General features: G+C 40.2%; 1 protein-coding gene across 2 annotated transcripts in view; it reads left to right on the forward strand.

The window, feature by feature from the left end:
- Positions 1–895: 895 nt before the first annotated feature.
- Positions 896–17,834, forward strand: part of grm2a (glutamate receptor, metabotropic 2a) — a 40,233-nt gene continuing 23,294 nt past the window's right edge. The window contains exons 1-2 of one of the 2 annotated variants that reach the window (XM_042495177.1): positions 896–1,293; positions 15,902–16,641. In XM_042495177.1, the coding sequence (XP_042351111.1) occupies positions 16,114–16,641 (528 nt within the window). In that variant the 5' untranslated portion in view covers positions 896–1,293; positions 15,902–16,113. Of the gene's footprint in view, positions 1,294–8,665; positions 8,952–15,901; positions 16,642–17,834 lie in introns of those variants that run through there. The other variant, XM_042495185.1, reaches the window with a different exon arrangement.

Consider the following 17,834-nt stretch of genomic DNA (forward strand, 5'->3'; position numbering starts at 1 on the left):
TCACCACATGTCTGTTGCACTTTCAGTTTTAATCCTGGCACCACAACCTTTGTCCAAAGGCAAAAATAAAAATCAGCCTGGAAGAGACTCGCGATGACACACTGGGTCAACAACTGATTTAATTAATTGTGAAACCCACAGGGGTGTCGTGCAGCTTTGAAGGCGCGGAGATTATTGCCTTCCCATGATGTTAATTATTAATCTCATTACATTGCACGTGGAAAGAGATAAGGGAGGGAGATGTCTCAACATACAAATTTGGTTGCTCGACCATTGCGTGTCTGAAGCTGCTTTCTGCAGGAGCAGAGGAAAGGGTCGCAGCTCACCCTCTCAGAGCGCATGTCCCCCCGCGCGCAACGCTGTGCCATCTGGGACTGACCTCACACTCTCCGTGTGCTGTGTCACAACTTGTTTGCGGATCCCAAATAAAATTCCCACCGCTGAAGATAAGCAGTCTCTAAAGAATCGGTATTTTTTAATATACTGTACCCACCCCTGACCGCTTCAACAAATAGGGAGCGACTCTTAAAGCCTCTCCGCATCCGATCCAACAGCTTACAAACTACAACAAAACGGCTGATAGAAATCTTTTCCATTCGGCTCCACGTTACATAATGTTATTTTGCGATGAGACTGAATATCTCCGCGACTGTTCATGCGTGGAGCGCCTTTGCTCAGGTGTCCAAACCTTCTGAGAGTTGGTGGTTCATCTGCAGCGAGATCATTTTTGGAAACATTGTTGCCAGTTATGATTTTGCACAGCACGCTCGAGTAACAGGTAGAATTTAAACTTTGCGTCCGATTGTCGGATTTCTTGATCGCTTAAACAAATAATTTAGCATTATATAAGTTAATTTTTTTTCTAGATTGGTATTTAGGGTCTGTTTTCCTCACAGTTGATGCCTTGAAAAAGTGAAACGCCCATCAGAAAAATGAAGTGGGCGTTAGTTGCAATTTGGAAATGTGACTTTTGAACCGCTGTCAGCAGGATCAGACCTCCAGGTATCCGAGCAGGCTCGTCTTTTGTGAGTGTGTGTTTTTTTTTCTTTTTCTTTTTTTCAGCACCACGGACAGCTCCTGGCACGCGGCTCGGCTGCACGCGGTCCAAACTTCAGGTGGCGGCACACTCGCCCTCTTTTTTCATTCATTCATTCATTCATTCATTCATTCATCCATCCAGCTTCACTGTAGATCGCATCCACGCTGATTTTTTTTCTTTAACTCAACACTGCTGCAAAGGATATGCGTTGAGCGATCCATTCATCGCACGACAGCGCTGGAAACCCTGCACAGGTAAGAGATGTTGTGTGCGTGTTTTTGTCTGAGTGATTTGTGCTTTGGATGCCTGAAGGTGCAGCTTTGTGAACTTCCACGAGCTGGTTTGCAGAGAAGGAAATTTAGGTTTGAATTTGTTGAAGTTGACTTCACCTCTTATCGTTGTTGTTCACATCTTTAAACTCGGGAAAAACGAGGGATGTTGAGAAAATAATTGTGCGTAATTTGTTTTTTTTTAGCAATACTATTTCTTGTTTTTACTGACACAATTTGCAATGGATAACCCTATGATAAGCACATTTGACATCTTTCACGTTTACCACTATCTGGCCACAGCCATGTACTCGCTGCACAGCCCTCCACATGTGCGAGGCTGCTGACAAACTACTAAACAGGCGCTGCAGCACACAACAACCACCATATCTCCGATCTCGCTCATTTCCAAATCACTTTGACTGATAAAAAAAAAAGTGCGAAACATAAACGAGAGAGTCGATTTGAGAGCCAAAAACTTAAGCATCAGTTTGTGTGCCACAGGGTGTTGGAGGGAAGAAGATGGTCTCCATAAATACGGTTAATCTTTTCTTTTTGATTTCTACTATCGGAGTCATTTGTCAATAGTTTGCGGATGCTCAGAAAATATATAACAAGCCATTATTACTGTGTATTTAATCTCGAGAAAAAAAATCCTCATCAGTGCAGATTAATATCACACTATTGTAAATGAGCATGAGGGCAATGAGATGCTGCTTGTGTGGCTCTAGATGGAGGGATTCTGGGTGAATCTTCGATTAGCACGTCATCAGGAGGTTAAAATACATTTTTAAACACACTAGAATATAAATGAATACCCCAGGGCGCAGATATTTAGAGGCTGTGTCGCTAATGCTGGACAAAGTCATTAAGGGAAGCAAAATGTACTGTGGATGCTTCCTCCAGTCCCAGGGGCATCTGTGCTGCATGTTCAGCAGATAAAACACAATAGAAAACCCCCACAGATTGCAGAATAATCACTTCATCCAACACACGTCCAAACAGAAAGAAAGGGCCTGATTGTGAGTGTTAACAGCCGAACATGTGGATTTACAGTAAATTATTCAGTTTATGTCTAACTGAAGAAAACCATGCTCCACTGCCATCACCTGAACTGAGAAACACAAAAAAGTAGCAGTAAGAGATGAGGCTGTCTGACCTCCGCAGCTCACTCCTGAATGCAGTCTGCCTCACCTGTTACTTTTGACTTGATACTAATGGGACTCACACAAGCACAGGGAACCCTGTTAATTACTTTGGGCACTGAAGGAGCAGAGCTAGGTAGCAGCATATTTTGGAGAGTTTTGGAACAAATAATGCAGGAATGACTCATTATCTGCAGAGAAACCAAAGCAGGTGGGGCTTTTCTCAGTAGCTTAACTTGATCTTCCTAGCACAGGCAAGCAAAGAGTTTAGAAAGGGGCTGCATGTGGGTTGTATTAACTACCGGTGATTATATTCCTGTATGATGAATCACTCCGGTTCGATCAAAAAGGACAGCTTAATTGCTCACTCTCCTTTATGGTCATGTGTGCACTCTTACACACATGTGCAGGTGAGGTACATTGGTTGGGAGTTGGATGTCTGCCAGTGTGATATCACATAAAGCCTGGTCTATACTGTACAGCTGGCGCCCATAACATCTGTTAAATGAAATATTCAATGTCCCTCTGCTCCTCTGTAAATGTAGGTATTTATGAACTGATCTGTATTCTGTGAGCTGAATGCACATCTGCACAGGTGTTAATAAGAGACAGTTGTGTGACAGACAAAAGCAAAGTGACAATGAAAGATAAGAAAAAGAAAAGGAGTCCTGGCCCTAATTTTAGATATGCAGAATGAATGGAAATGTTTTCAGTTTGTATGTTTTATGGACAGATTGTTGTTTTTTTCACCTATAAATTTAATTTCACATCAAACATATGCATTTAGTAAATCTGCTTACCATGCACTGATGATGCTGTCCAGATAAAATCATGGTTAAATCATGCATTAAATTGAGAAAACAACTTTGTACATTCACCAGATTCCAGCTCAAGTAGAAAGATTTAAGCATGCACTTACTTAAATGAAAGCATAGAGAAGCTTCCAATTAATTAATGATGTGAGTATGACTCTCAGATTAGAAATTAACTGCTGCGCTGACTGCAAATGACTCATTCCTGTTTTATATTCTTTGTGTATGTGTGAGAGGTTCCCAGGTGATTCCTGGGTCAGCTACATCAATTATTTCAATTGTGAGTAATGATGAACTGTTGTTGATCTCTTCTGCTTGCAACTCTTGCTGAAATAAATCCTGACTTCAGAAATACTAACAGGATTAGTGGCACCGGAAGGAGTGCTAAATCACACTTACTCAATGAACAAAGAATATTCATATCTGTGGATTAAACACTGATGTGTAGTTTCTACCTCTGTCCAAGAAATGTCTGAGTCTACAAACACAGCGCAAACTGTCCAGAGGCATAGCCCATTAATTTAGTTTTTATTTTTCTCTTTTTAAATGTAATCAGTGTCAGTACCCCTATCTCAGATACATTTCTGCAAGCAGGTGCTTGATAAAACTACACTTGTCAAGTTGCTGGAGCCTGAGAACTCCTCACTTCTCATGTACTGTTAAAGGTGTCTTGAATCAACAAAAGTGCTGGCTGATGATCTTTTGATTATTAGAACATTTCAAATCAGTTGAGTGTGTTTGAGACAAAACAACTGAGGACATTTTTTTAAATAGTTTTTAGAACCTCACTGTATATTGTGTCCGCACTGCAAGACCAAGAAACGTCCATAGATCTTAGAACTGTTGACCATTTTTTAACCCCTATTTTAGAGTCGGTACCCTCCCGGCACATGAGGACCCTTGATAAATTTAAGTGCATAGTGATTGGTTGAACATGTGCACAAATGTAGCACTGGCAACTACCATTTTTTAAATACCTGATTGTAAATTGCAGACCAAAAATACACAAACAACAGCTCGTAAGGAAAAAAACATGGGAGAAAACATGGACAACTGGACTGAAAGTGAAGTCCAGGGGTGCATTCAGCCCTGACAAAACACATCAAAATATTTATTTAAATGGAGAAGTGATGCATTGAACACCCTTTTGTGTTATGCAAGTGCACTGCCCTATTCACCCTTGAAAACCTGAGCAAATTGTCTTGATATTTTTAAAAACACAGGAACAGGGCAACGAGCAGCTTAACAAGAAATGGCTGAAAAAATAGCAAGAAATTAGTAAAAACAACCAAAAAAAACAACAAAAACAAACAAACGAACAAACAAAAAACAACAAGAAAATTACTAAATGAAAGTGTTAAAAAAAAATTCTGCAACATATTTTAAAAATATGTAATTAAGAGAATAATAAATATAGTTTTCTCGCCATTTTCCCTCATCTTCTGATCATATTTAATAATTATCAGATCATTTTCAGATAATTTCCTTTTCACCTTTTACTCATTTTTTGCAGATGGTGGGACGGTTCTTGCCAAGTTGCTCTACGTTTTTCCTGTGTTTTTGAAAAAAATCAAACCATTTTTTCTCAGGTTTCAGAAGTTGAAATGCTTGTGAAATGTGTCTGAATGCAGCATGAGAAAACTGATGCCAGTCCAGGTGTTAAAGGGTTAATATGGCAGGTTTTTACAAGTCACTGCTGATTAGGTAACACCTCTGATACACCCGACAAATGAGAGAAAATGTAGCCTAACTCAAAGTCCATCGTACACAGTTTCACAACGTTTCGAGGAAACAAGTCTTTTAACCCAGAAACTATAGCAAAACACTGCTGTCACTACCTGATCCATTTACTGGAAGCATGATGATTCCAGGTCCTATACCCTGCCCAATGGGTTGTCCTCACCGTAACCATTCATGTTAATGGTACAACAGTGGCTCAGAGGTAGAGCGAGTCATTCACTAATCAGAAGGTTTGCGGTTTGATTCTCAGCTCTTTATATCAACATGTCGATGTATCCTTGGGCAAGATACTGAACCCCAAAATGCTCCCTATGGCTGTTCCATCAGTGTCAGTGTGCTTGTGACTGGTTACTGAGAAGCAGGTGGCGCTTTGAGTGGCTGGAAGACTAGAAAAGTGCCATACGAGTGCAGTCCATTTACCAATGCTTAACCCCAACCATCTTTGCACTTGCGTAAAAAGAATTGGGTTTCTAGCAATACATGCACACCAAGGATGGATCTGAATTTGATCCATTCAGTCTGATAACTTTTCAAAAGTCTAGCTGTATGATTGAATCATTTTCATCCCTGTTCAAGATAGTGGAAGGCTAAACTGGAAGTTATCTGCTTTGCTGGTGAAGGTCTCTCTGTAGGCCCCACAGTGTGGAAGATCCGGGTGCTTTTAAACCCATAAAGTCAAACTTTTTTGGCTTCATGTGCCACTAAGCAACTTTCATAGGAATCAACCAGCGGATATCTGGGGCAAGACGTGCTCTTCTATGAGCTCCTCATTTTGACTAATCTCTATAAACAGATATCTAAATAAGAAACGTAAATTTTAATAAAGCTCACATAAAACTCAATTGTCATCCGACGATAGCTGATGGGTTCCATGATTGCATTTTGTCCAATGCGTTCCAGCTCTCCACATGCATGTAGACAATATGTTTGTAAAAGATTATTAGGAGCATTAAAATAAATGACACTACACCCACACAGTCCAGATAAAGCAAATCAGCTGAGTGTTCAACTAAATAAACACTTTAGTCATAATTAATCAATGTTTAAGATAAAAACTCTTTTTTCCCCCCAAAAGTTCCTTAATTAAATCCGCAGAAATGTTGAGGCACAAGCTCTCCAATTTATTTGAGTGTTAGTGGATATCTGAATAAAAATGAGATAACATCAGAAGAAAATAGGTAAGAGATTACAAAGACTCTCTGAAATAAAGATGGAAATACAACTGTTTAATCTCACATTGCGGTATTTCCCCAAACACATCACGAGTCAGTCTGAATGCAATGAAACTTTTGCTTAGACAAGAACCAATTCAAGAGAAACAGAAGCTTCTATTTACAGGCAATCCTTACTGCTCTTGGATATTGTTTTTCTTAAGTTATATAAATTATACAGTCTAAAAACAGAAAAACTAAATGTGAGATCTTATCTTTTCACTGATAACATCTTTCTAATATGTTGTCAGTCCAGGAACAGCACTAATGATTGCCCCAAAACCATGGTGTTTCAGGCCACTTTGTTTTAACAATGTGGTGGCATGACAATGAATAATGCAAAGATACAATAAGAACCTCTGAAACAAAAGCACCATATACATCCATCACTGTGTTCCGGCCAATCATAGGCCCGGCAGTAATGATCTCCAAGAGACAAAGAGAGAGGATGAATGTTTGATGAGGGAGGCAGAATGGGGCTCCTGGGAGGCGGAGGGACCGCTGAACACATGCAAGGGATTCCCCCTTTACAGGTGGAGGAAGAGGAGGAGATGGATGAGTAGGTGGGGGTGGGGGGGTGTAGTCAGCTTTGAAAGCTGGAACAAGCTTTTTATAAAGCAGAAGCATAGCAGCACACATAGAGTGGAGTGGATAATCGAGAAGTGAATATGTTTTCTATTTACTGACTGTCTCAACTGATTGTGTGACAGCGAACCCTTCCAGTGATGCAGCGAGCCTCTGAATTGATTCATGTCTTCTTAATTGCTGCTTTTTCAAAAATGCCGTGAAATTTCGTCAGCCGATGTTCAAACTTCAAGGACCCCCTTGCTCTGTAATTGCTGCTTGTATAAATGACCTTATCAGAAAAGGGCAGCGATTGTATTTTTGGAGGACGTTTCATTGTTTTACTGATGTAACTTCAGAGGATATCATTGATCCAGTCAATCTTTCTTACAACATTCATTGAAGTGGATTTGAATACTTGTGGTGGGCAAAGATGATTCATCTTAGGTTTCCTGTAAATATCTTATCTCGCTTTACTCTGTACATCACACTGTCTTTTAAAATGCAATAGCTCACAGATTGTACTGCTTTAAGTAACAATGTTTTCTACAGTTTGAATGAGTCATTGAAAGTTATTCCACAGAGGGCGAGTAAGATAATAATAATAATAGGGATGCATGATAATATATAGGCATGTTATTGGTATCGACCAATGTTGACTTTAAAATTAACTTTCTAAATCAGCCAACATGCTTTTTCTTATATTGAACAATAAATACATATTTCATGCATGGAAAAGCATTGTGTTTCACGTCTCTATCTGCTGGTGGGCCATCACGATAAGAGTATGTATAATATAATGTTAATTCCACTACAAAAAACACTTGATGATCAGGTTGGAAAAAAAGTTGATATATTGATATCGTTATTGGTTATTGGCCAGATGTTATATATTGGCACATTAGATATCAGCAAAAAACAATCCAATATCATGCATCCCTTATAAATGGTAAGAGAATATGATGATAGGTAAAAATGCATCTGATGTGACGACAAACATGGAGAGCCTCAAATGACCTAAAAGACAGGCATATGTCCAGATTAAAGAAACTAAAGCTGTATTTCCTCCATAATTTGAGTTGACAACAGAGGTTGAGGACTCAGTTCACATGACTTGACTTGTGTCTGATTGAAGACAAAAAATTTTAGGACTTGAGACTTGCTTGACTAACTGTCAATCAGGTCCACACACAAAAATGGACAATTTGCGCTTGACACTTTACATTGAGCCATCATATCTGTCACTTAACTCTGGCCCTGACCATACAGGCACATCACCACTGTGCCTTTTTTTCATTCTTGCACATGCTGTGTGTGTTTTTTTTTTATTTATTGTACACTATTTATAAACTGGTTTCTTATTGCGTATGTGCATATCTGTTAGGCTGTCTCTGTTTTGTCATCTTGCACATGCTGTCTTTTTTATCTCGTTTGTATAGCATTTTATTGTACATATATACATAAGTATATGTCCTTTATTCAACATATACTGCCTTATTTTTGTAATTTCTTTAGCACCTGCTCTGAGAGAAACAGCATTTTGTTTAGCTGTATACTGTGTATATACGCAGGTGACAATAACTTGATACTTGATACTAACACTGCTAAAAGACTTAACTTGACTTTGACTTCAGGACTTGAGACTTGACTTAGATTTGAGAGAGATGACTAGAAAGGACTTGAATTTGTTTCATGAAATATTTGCAATTTCCTAGGTCAGCGTGTACTAACCCTCTCCTTGAGTACCTCCTGTCCTGCATGTTTCAGACCTGCTCCAACACAGCTGATTCAAATGGTCAACTCGTTATGAACTCCTGAAACTGCTTGATAAAAGGCTGATCATTGAATTCAGCTGTGTTGCATCAGGAAGAGATCTAAAACATGCAGGACAAGTGATACTCGAGGAGAGGTTTGAGTAATGTGGTTTTAGATATTGACATGATTTGTCTAGATATTGATTGAGAGATTTTCTACAATGCATGCAAATCTGGAACCTACTCGGATGCAGCAGACTAGCAGAGGCACAAGACAGCTATCAGGGAGGGGGCCCACCAAAAATAATAAAATTTGGGTTCAAATACAGCCATATGTTAGGTCTACAGCTAAAAAAATCAGTGACACGACCACCACAACATCCAACATCATCTGTTACTACAAACTCACAAAGAAAGGTATGTGAATGTATCTTTTTAACTAGCTTATTGACTGGTCAAACGTTGTCTAGAAAGCTAACGCTTCACCAGATGATCAGATGATCAGATTTTCGTATGACTTGACTTGTGACTTGCTTGACTTAGAAGACTTACAAGATAATAAACAGAACAGAAAAAGTTACACACGTTTACGGAAAAGTCCAGCCACTCAAATGTGAGGATTTTCTGCCTTTTTCTGCCTGGCAAAAATGTAGTCAATATGGAAAATATAACTAAAGGATAAGTTTGGAAGTATTCCATATTTTTTTAAGTAACAAAACATTTTAGAAAAAGACCAAAAACAGCATATCAGCAGTCTCTGACTCTTCTACCCTTGTGTGTGACTCTCAGCTCCAAGCCCTTTAATTCCTTTTTAAGATTTAAACATCTTTTAATACAAGTGACTCACAATATGCATGCTCATTTAATAATAATTTAAAAACAGCCTAAACACCCTCTCCAGTGAAAATCATCCTTGTCAGCATATGGTGTATTTTGGTGTATATGGTGTATTTTTTATAGAAGACATAATAGGCGAAATAAGTTGTCAAGGCCGTGGCTGAACACGTCTGCTTTGTGACTGTAGTGTATCAATGACAGTGATTAAAATTTCCTGGGTCTGTTATGTCACAACCATAAATGGAAATACACCCATCAATGTGTTGGGTGGGCCTGCTATGGCAAAATGAGGAGAGGCCAAATGTAGCTACTTATCATATTTTGCAAGTGAAGTTTTACTTTCAGGGGTGGACATTGGGAACAAGATTTATCTAACATTAGCAACACATTATTAGCTGTTTGATAACGTAGTCAAGCCTGAGACTCATGTTATAAATTACTTTTTACAAGCAGAGGTTTGTGTGTTTGATGAAGAGAGTAAGGCAAATTTATATATTCATAGATCTGCACATACTTAAGTAGTAGAGCAGGGACACTTAAATTGCTTTGCCTTGAGGCCACTTTGACCTTGTAGGTAAATTATGACACCTGCCTTATCCTCTAATATGTGTCAAGAAATTCCATCATGTACTAAATATTGAACAGCAAACCATCCCAGACTTTAATTTGTCACAGGTGCTTTCAGGATTTGAGCTTCGTGCATTGTTTGTGCTGAGTAATTTGTGTGTGTGAGTGTGTATGTGCATGCACTCTCAAGCTTTATTTTCCATTAGCAGGCCATTTTCAGTCTTCCCCCACACAGGACCATTCTCTTTGTCAGCTGGAAATGTGATTTTAGGGAAGCCCGACTCCCATTACCTTAGCCTCCTCTCAGCCAGCCTCCAAGTCATTCCACTGGGGATCTCCAACCTGCTCATCCAGGCCCAGGGCTGCATATACAGTAGATGACCTCCACTCTTCAACACTTGCTATTGCCTGGGGGGATATTACCATATTAATGCTGCACTCCACTCCTGGGGCAAATGAGTGTCATAAAAAAATCAGCCTGGATAGCATCTTTCTCAAACCCCACCCTTATATTGTACCTATTTCGCTGCTGCCCACACTCCTCTTTGTCTTTTTTTCTCTCTGCCCTCTCACATCTGCTATCTTTTTTTGTAATTTTTCGCCCCCCATTTCTACTCCTCCCATTCCTTCACACAGTCTGGTATGAAGTGTGTAAAAGGCTGGCAGGCTTTATGCTCTTGAATTAAAAAGGCCATCTGGTGAAGAGGGAAACAAGGATGGCTGCATAGGAGGAGAGAGGAAAAATGAGAGGCATAGTTTTTCTTTGAAGTTAACATGTAGACAGAATCCTGGGTGGGATATTACATCTAAAGTGTAAATATTGCTCACAGCATCTGTCATTTATGCACTTATGCAGAGTATTTTCGGCATTACGCTGATTGAGTAGATGAGCTAGAAACAGAGCCATCTTACATTATGTCAAGAATCTTCATGTTTTCAGAAAACTCACAGCCATAAAATATTATAACCATTACTGTTTCTGATAGACACATAAATAAAGCAACATTATGAAACTTTTAGTTGATTGTTGAGTCTCATACTTTATTTGTCAAATATTGAAGTTTTGAGTTGGTGCTTCAGTCCAAACATCAACCACAACCTGGGAATAAGACTCAACAATGGACTTTATGTTGCATAATGCTGCTTTAAATTAATAATTTGACAATTTGGGAGACACCGTTATTCACTCTCTTTCTGAGAATTTGTTGAAAATAGTGCCAGCAGCTGGTTACCTTCAGGTAGCATTAAGACAGGAAACAGGGGTAAAATCTCCCAAACAGTGCCTATAAAGCTTGCGAACTAAATGCAATTATTATTTTGCGTAATCTGCACAAAGACTGAAGTTAAAAAATGATGCATTGTGTTTTCTCTGGGTAATGCACTTGACTATTTCTTGGTTGGAAGTATAAGGCTCCAGGAAGTGACTGAAATCTAAAAAAAAAAACAAAAACAAAAAAAGAGTCTTATCACGATAAGTGGTTGCTTCACAGATGCCTTTGGACAGAGCCAGGCTAGCGGTTTCATAGACTTAAAAACTTGATATTTCACCCTAGGGGGCAGTGCCTCACATCCTGCATCAAACAGAATGCTGTGTGTGTGTAATGGGCTTGGATTGGATTTTCTGCAAGTGGCAATTTAAGGGATTGAAAAAATTAAATCAACACGGATGTGCGCAAAACAGCAGTTCTTTGAATGGCCACTTGAGGCTAGCTCCAGAGGCGAGTCATTCCCCAACTTTACAGCAGAAATAAACATATTTACAGCCCGTTACAAAAACTCTCTATAGCTATTTTCAACATTCATGACAACTATACAGATGTTAATTTTTATAAAATTCACCTGTATTTTGATATCACTGTAGTGCCGGCTATCATGTATGCCTACACTGATGTGAGACTAAATATACAAATCATAGGAAAAGATGAGTTGATATTAGTATACCTTGATATTTGACATGCATCACATAAACTGATCTCAAATTGTACACTTTCCCAAAGTTTCCAAACAAAACTAATGTAACGACCCCTTCATCATGGGAACCTTATGATGCATTGACCTTATGTGCATTTAGAGCATTGGGGCTGAGATGGTCTACTCTCTTTCTTACTGGACACGATTTTAGTAAGTGAATATCCGATTATTTCAGTTTTTCCCAATAAGATGTCCTAACCTGCTGAAGAGGCTAAGCAATATGTCGCTTGCTTGAAAACATGCTTGTCATAGCTCTGTATTTGTGTAGTTTCACATGCCCCGAATCTGTTTTCAGAGCAACAGCAAGCTGCTCCTTAGGCTTGACTGGGGCACGGTAGGCTCTCTGACTATGGCTGTCATGCATTGTATATCCAAAGAATTTTTGTTGCTCCATCTGCCAGAGTTTGCTTGCTTGCTGTATATTAGGAGGAGGTGTAAGCATGCACTGCAATGTCCTGCAAAACTGTGCTCACCCAAATGGAATACCTTGTTTTTAGGGATTTCCAGCAATTTCCTGCTGTTTCCAGTCTAGGTTGCTATGTGCAAACTCCTACATTTGAATTGTTATCACCTAAAAAATCAGCAGAAGCATTTTTCATAGAGATGAAGCAAATTGAGGAGATATGGAGATTATCAGCATTCACTGCTTGTGTCTTTGCAATGACATTATTTAAACATTTTCCAAAAGGAATATACATGTTGTCAAACTAGGTTGCACAGTGGCGTGTAGTGAACAAAGACAGAGAGAAATGGAGTCCACTGGTGAGATGGAGGTCTCCCGTGGGACTGCAGGATTGGGAAGGAGACTGACAACGTGTCAGCCAGAAATCCTTTTGTCGCTATTCTCTCTTGAGGCTGTGCTTAAGTGCTTTACCGGTGTTATACCGACATTTGTGCCTCTGCCAAATTATATTCAAAATAAACACATTTAGTCAGCTTACAGCCCAGACTTGTTGTGTCTTTCTCCATTTGGGCATTTATGGCTCGTGTGGCAATGTTTCACACGCTGCACTCAGGAAACATTAAAACGCTCTTGTTGTACACAGATGTAGGCTATTCCTTCCCTCTCCTGCAGTTTCCTTTGTATGCGAGGGAAGTAGAAGTGACTTGGCCCATATGTGCCAGCTGTTGCAGTGGACTTTTACTTGTTGACAAACTGCTGAGGGAGCAAATGGAAGGCGTGATAACCACACACTTATTTTGTGTAGAAGGAAAAGGACCTTTTAAGTTTCCCTGGCAGTTCATCAAATATCATGCAACATGTCACATCTTATTTCTTATTAAAAGACTGTAGTGTTTGCATCACAAGCACCTTGAAGGCAGAGTTTTTTCTATCAAACCACTACTGAAGGAGCAAGAATACTGATGGATCAAAGATAAGATATTAAAGCAATATCTAAAGACATTAGTGGTTTGAAACTGAGGCTTTTATCATTTAGTTTTTGTTCTGCTTTTAAAAGGCAGAGCACGAATTAAAAATGGCTCTGACTGGAATCAGATCAGTTTGGTCAGGTTTCCCAATTCTCCCACAGGACCAAGCATCATGCATGGTCAGACTGGCCCACTTGTCCTGGTCTGTCTTCCACTTCCTCTTCACCCTCTCCATCTACTGGCAAGTTTCCATGGAAACAACAGGGAGAGACCGAGGATAGAGAGAGAAAGACAAGAGAGAAACCGTGAACAACACCCAAAGAATGTGGTCTGCAGTCTGACTCCTGTTGAGAGCTATATGTTGTTTTAAGTTGGTACTTTGTAACAGAAAAGACGGAAATATGAGTATTAATATCAGCCTGCTCGGCTTTCATAATCTCTCATCAATACAGTTAATTACTGCTTGTCAGCCTGCTTGACTTGTTGAAACAGTGGATATGAGACAGATCACTCTGGCTCAATAATTTACTCCGATAAACGTCTCCCACACTCGACACTCTGCCTAATTAAGCCTCTGGGATTTGTGGGGACTGACACTAGGACTGAACAATAACCCTGCGTCTCTTCTGTTGAAAATCCATACATGAACTGCATCAGTGTGCAGTGTCACATTAAATCGGGATGTGGCTCTGCACAGGATTGATGCCAGACATATGATGAAATGGAATGACCAGAAAAAGATAACTTTATTCATTATTAAAAACAATAATTTAACTATTTCAGGCAAAGGACTTTTCTGTTGTAAAAAAAAAAAATTGAAACAATCATTTAAAACAGTTCTACTACGCAGAAATGTCAGTTATTGTTTGTAAAGATGCTCACCAACAAAAGTGAAAGTAAAAGCCAACCCCAGATTCACTGGCATTTTTCCTCACTGTATTTGCATATATTTTTAACCCTGCTCATGGTCTGGCACCCTTTCGCTATACTTTTTTTTACAAAGCTTGACCTCACCTGAGTGCTATTGGGGTACACACCTATATCCTTTATTTAACTAGGTAAAAGACTCATCAAGGTCTAAAATCTCTTTTTCAAGAGCGACCTTGCCAAGAGGGCAGCATAAAACATTATTACAGCTGTAAATACAAGCAGACAAATACTATCACTCATTACAATATATCAACTATCACACATTACAAAGAGCAAGCGCAACGCCCAGTGAAAATTCAACACAGAACAGTCAAATACATTAATATGTGCAATTTACAGTTTCAGTGAGAATTATAGTGACAGCCAAAATGCAGAAGTTGAGGTTTCAAAATAGGAGTCCACAAACAACAGATGACATCACGGTAGCTACGTCCATTATTATCATTATTATCATTACAGTCTATGATCATAAGTGTTTATAAAAGGGGTTACTTCCTTATGAGTCAATACATTTTTCTTCAGGGAAATCCTGCATAAGATATTTGTAAAGAAATCTAACTTAAAGGAACAGTTTAACAGATTGTCAATAATGCAGAATATATTCACTGCTCCCCAAAGTACAGCCTGTGGTCAAATGTGTTTTTCGGTAATATGGTTTCATAGACATTGCACTTATTATTCCTTCCTCTAGCTCCAGGGAATCCTTTGACCTGCCAGATCAATCTGTATTAGTTTAAATGCACACAAATAGTAAATGTCTTTATTATATAAGGACAGGGCTTAACTATAAAATTGAAGCTGCAGTGTTTTTCCAACAACACCGAAACCCCAAATCCACCATTTGTTTCAGTATGACTCACATTTGTTTTACCGACATGTTTTTGTTGTAGCTGGGAATGAGATATGCTCACATTAGAGATGCATCTTGCTTTGTATTAAAAATAAATAATGCAGAAACAGCGAAACAAATGAATAAGTTTATGTAGCTCTGGACAAAATCATGCTAATTCAAATTGTTGGCAACAAAATGAATGTATATGCTTGCAACAGATTTCAGTATTTTGTCTCCATTTATTTGTGTGTGGACTTTGCTTGTGTTGCATAAATCTTGTTTTTGTGTGTGAGGAGTTGATGTGATTTGACAAACAATCCTCAGGGACATGATTTGTTACCTCTGTGGATGTTCAGTGTACAGGAGCATGTGCACATGTGATTATAAAAGAGTTGTACAATCATCTGCCTTGGAAGGGAAATAAGTGAGGTCAGACAGACAATGAAACAGCAGGAGAAAAGCAGTTTCAAAATAAAACACACTCACACTCTGCTCACAATGAGGGCTTGACCACGTGCTGCTTGATGGCGTGATAAAACCATTTGGAGGATGCTCCTGTTATCCTCAGTGAACCCTGCTTTGATGGTGACCCCTGTCCTCGAGACTCATGTTGTTGATTAGTTTACGCCTTGTGTGTGGTTGCATGAGTCGTGGCTACTAAAACTCTTAATTTATTTTCTGTCCCGCATCTCACATCCATCATCAATAAGCATCAAAATATTTACTCACTTGTGCAGATGATGTCAAATATTTTCACTGGACAAGTCAGTCCCTGGCAGACACGATCTGCGCGAGACAAAGACATCATTGTACTCCAGCTCAAAGGCTGTGACTGAATTTCTCTCTGTTTGATCTGCAGGCTGTAATCTACAAAAACCTAGAAGAAGAGAGGGACGAAGAGGATGGGGCTGATGCTGTAAATGGCCTCTGTCAGAATAAAAACACTGATGCTTTGAGATCTGGTGCTGTTGCGCCTCACTGTTCTTTTCTTCAGAGCTGCCTTCATCAAAAGCAGACCGGACGCTGACCAGACACCACAGACAGGACGGTGACCTTGTTTTGCCCAGGGATATGTCATTGGGGAAATCCCCTGTGTTGGGGGTGCGCCCTGTGCCCCGACCCCTCTGGCTGTCCCATCTCAGCCTGCTGTGCTTATTTGTGTCTCTGTTTGCCCAGGCTCCCCAGGGCTTGCCTGTGGTAGGTTATAACACTGACTCCAAGAGAGAGATCACACTGGACGGAGATTTGATGATTGGCGGCCTGTTCCCCGTGCACCAGAAGGGTGAGGGCACAGAGGATTGTGGGAAGATCAATGCTCAGAGAGGGATCCAGAGACTGGAGGCCATGCTGCTGGCACTAGATGAAATCAACAAGGATGAGCGCATCCTGCCTGGGATCAGACTGGGGGCTCATATACTGGACACTTGCTCTAAGGACACCTACGCTCTAGAGCAGTCTCTGGAGTTTGTCAGGGCCTCCCTCACTAAAGTGGATGACAGCGAGTACACGTGCCCCGACGGCTCCTACGCCATCCACGATGACGTCCCTCTGGCTATCTCTGGGGTCATAGGAGGCTCCTACAGTGATGTCTCCATTCAGGTAGGAACTAATAAAAACACACCAGCTGAGTGGGTGGGCTGTCTACAAGGTATGCAGGAGATTAATTAAGTTTGCTGTTGAAGATCATCTTTATTTTATGCCATGAATTGAGTTGGTCAAAAGGTACATTAATTTCTTCAGACAGCGCAATTAAAATAACAGCAGCAAGCTTGAGAGAGAGATAGAAGACAGAGTACAAGCAAGATTTTGATGGATGGTCACATAACTGTCCATTTAGACTTAAGTACCATGTGCAATTACCCCTTGCGAGATGTTAACACAGGGACTTAATGAGTATCAGTTCCGCAAGGAGGATCTGTTTACCTGTTCGCCCATATGCACGGCTGATCTAATTTAGGAGATCTCTTTCTCTTTCCCGGTAATTCACACTTCGGCAGCGATCCTGTCAGAGGCAGACATGCTACAGATGTTGTGCTCGGGACGGGCTGACAGGATGACTAGTGACGGCATGATTACTCTCAGCAGCAGCGCTCCTTTCGACTCACTCAAGCTGATGCGATGAAAGCTCTGCTAATTGGGTCTCCAAATCTTCTGCTGCGATATGGCTGCCACATCAGTGTAATTTAAAGGCATTGTGGGAAGAGATGGTGTGTCACGTGGAACTGAGATTGGTAAATAACGCACAAAAATACATGCCTTAGAGCATTAACTTAAACTCATCATCCTGGCTCAGTCAGCCAGAGAGCGCCGTGTGTCTGCTGTCTCGGCCGGAGAGTATGGTTCACTTCACTCGAGACGTGCTGCCTCATGTTCCAGATATCGGCTTGTTTCAAGACAGGAGCACACCATCCAGAAATTATAACTGGCTTCAGATCACTGATAAACCATAGATACTGTAGGAACCCATATCAGTGGCAGTCTGCTGTTAGCAGCTTTCCTTAGTGGGTACTTCAGGACAATGGACTGGCGGTGGCATCCTTCCATACTTTTTAGTCATGATTTGTAGAAAACAGTGGCCAGCAGACATGTCATCGCTGATATGCCAACAATAAATTAATCACAGTGAATAGCTGCCTCAGTGTGCTGCCACAAAAATGTTTTCTCAAATGGGTACTTGAAATCCCCGTCTGGAGACAAGTTTAAAGGTCCAGTGTGTAGGATTTAGGGTCATCAGTTGGTCAAATACTGCTGCTTTGTAAGAAATTTATGGGGGTATCATATGCAATAGGCGG

This window comes from Plectropomus leopardus, chromosome 2 (genome assembly GCF_008729295.1).
Source record: "Plectropomus leopardus isolate mb chromosome 2, YSFRI_Pleo_2.0, whole genome shotgun sequence".
Classification (NCBI taxonomy): Eukaryota; Metazoa; Chordata; class Actinopteri; order Perciformes; family Serranidae; genus Plectropomus; species Plectropomus leopardus.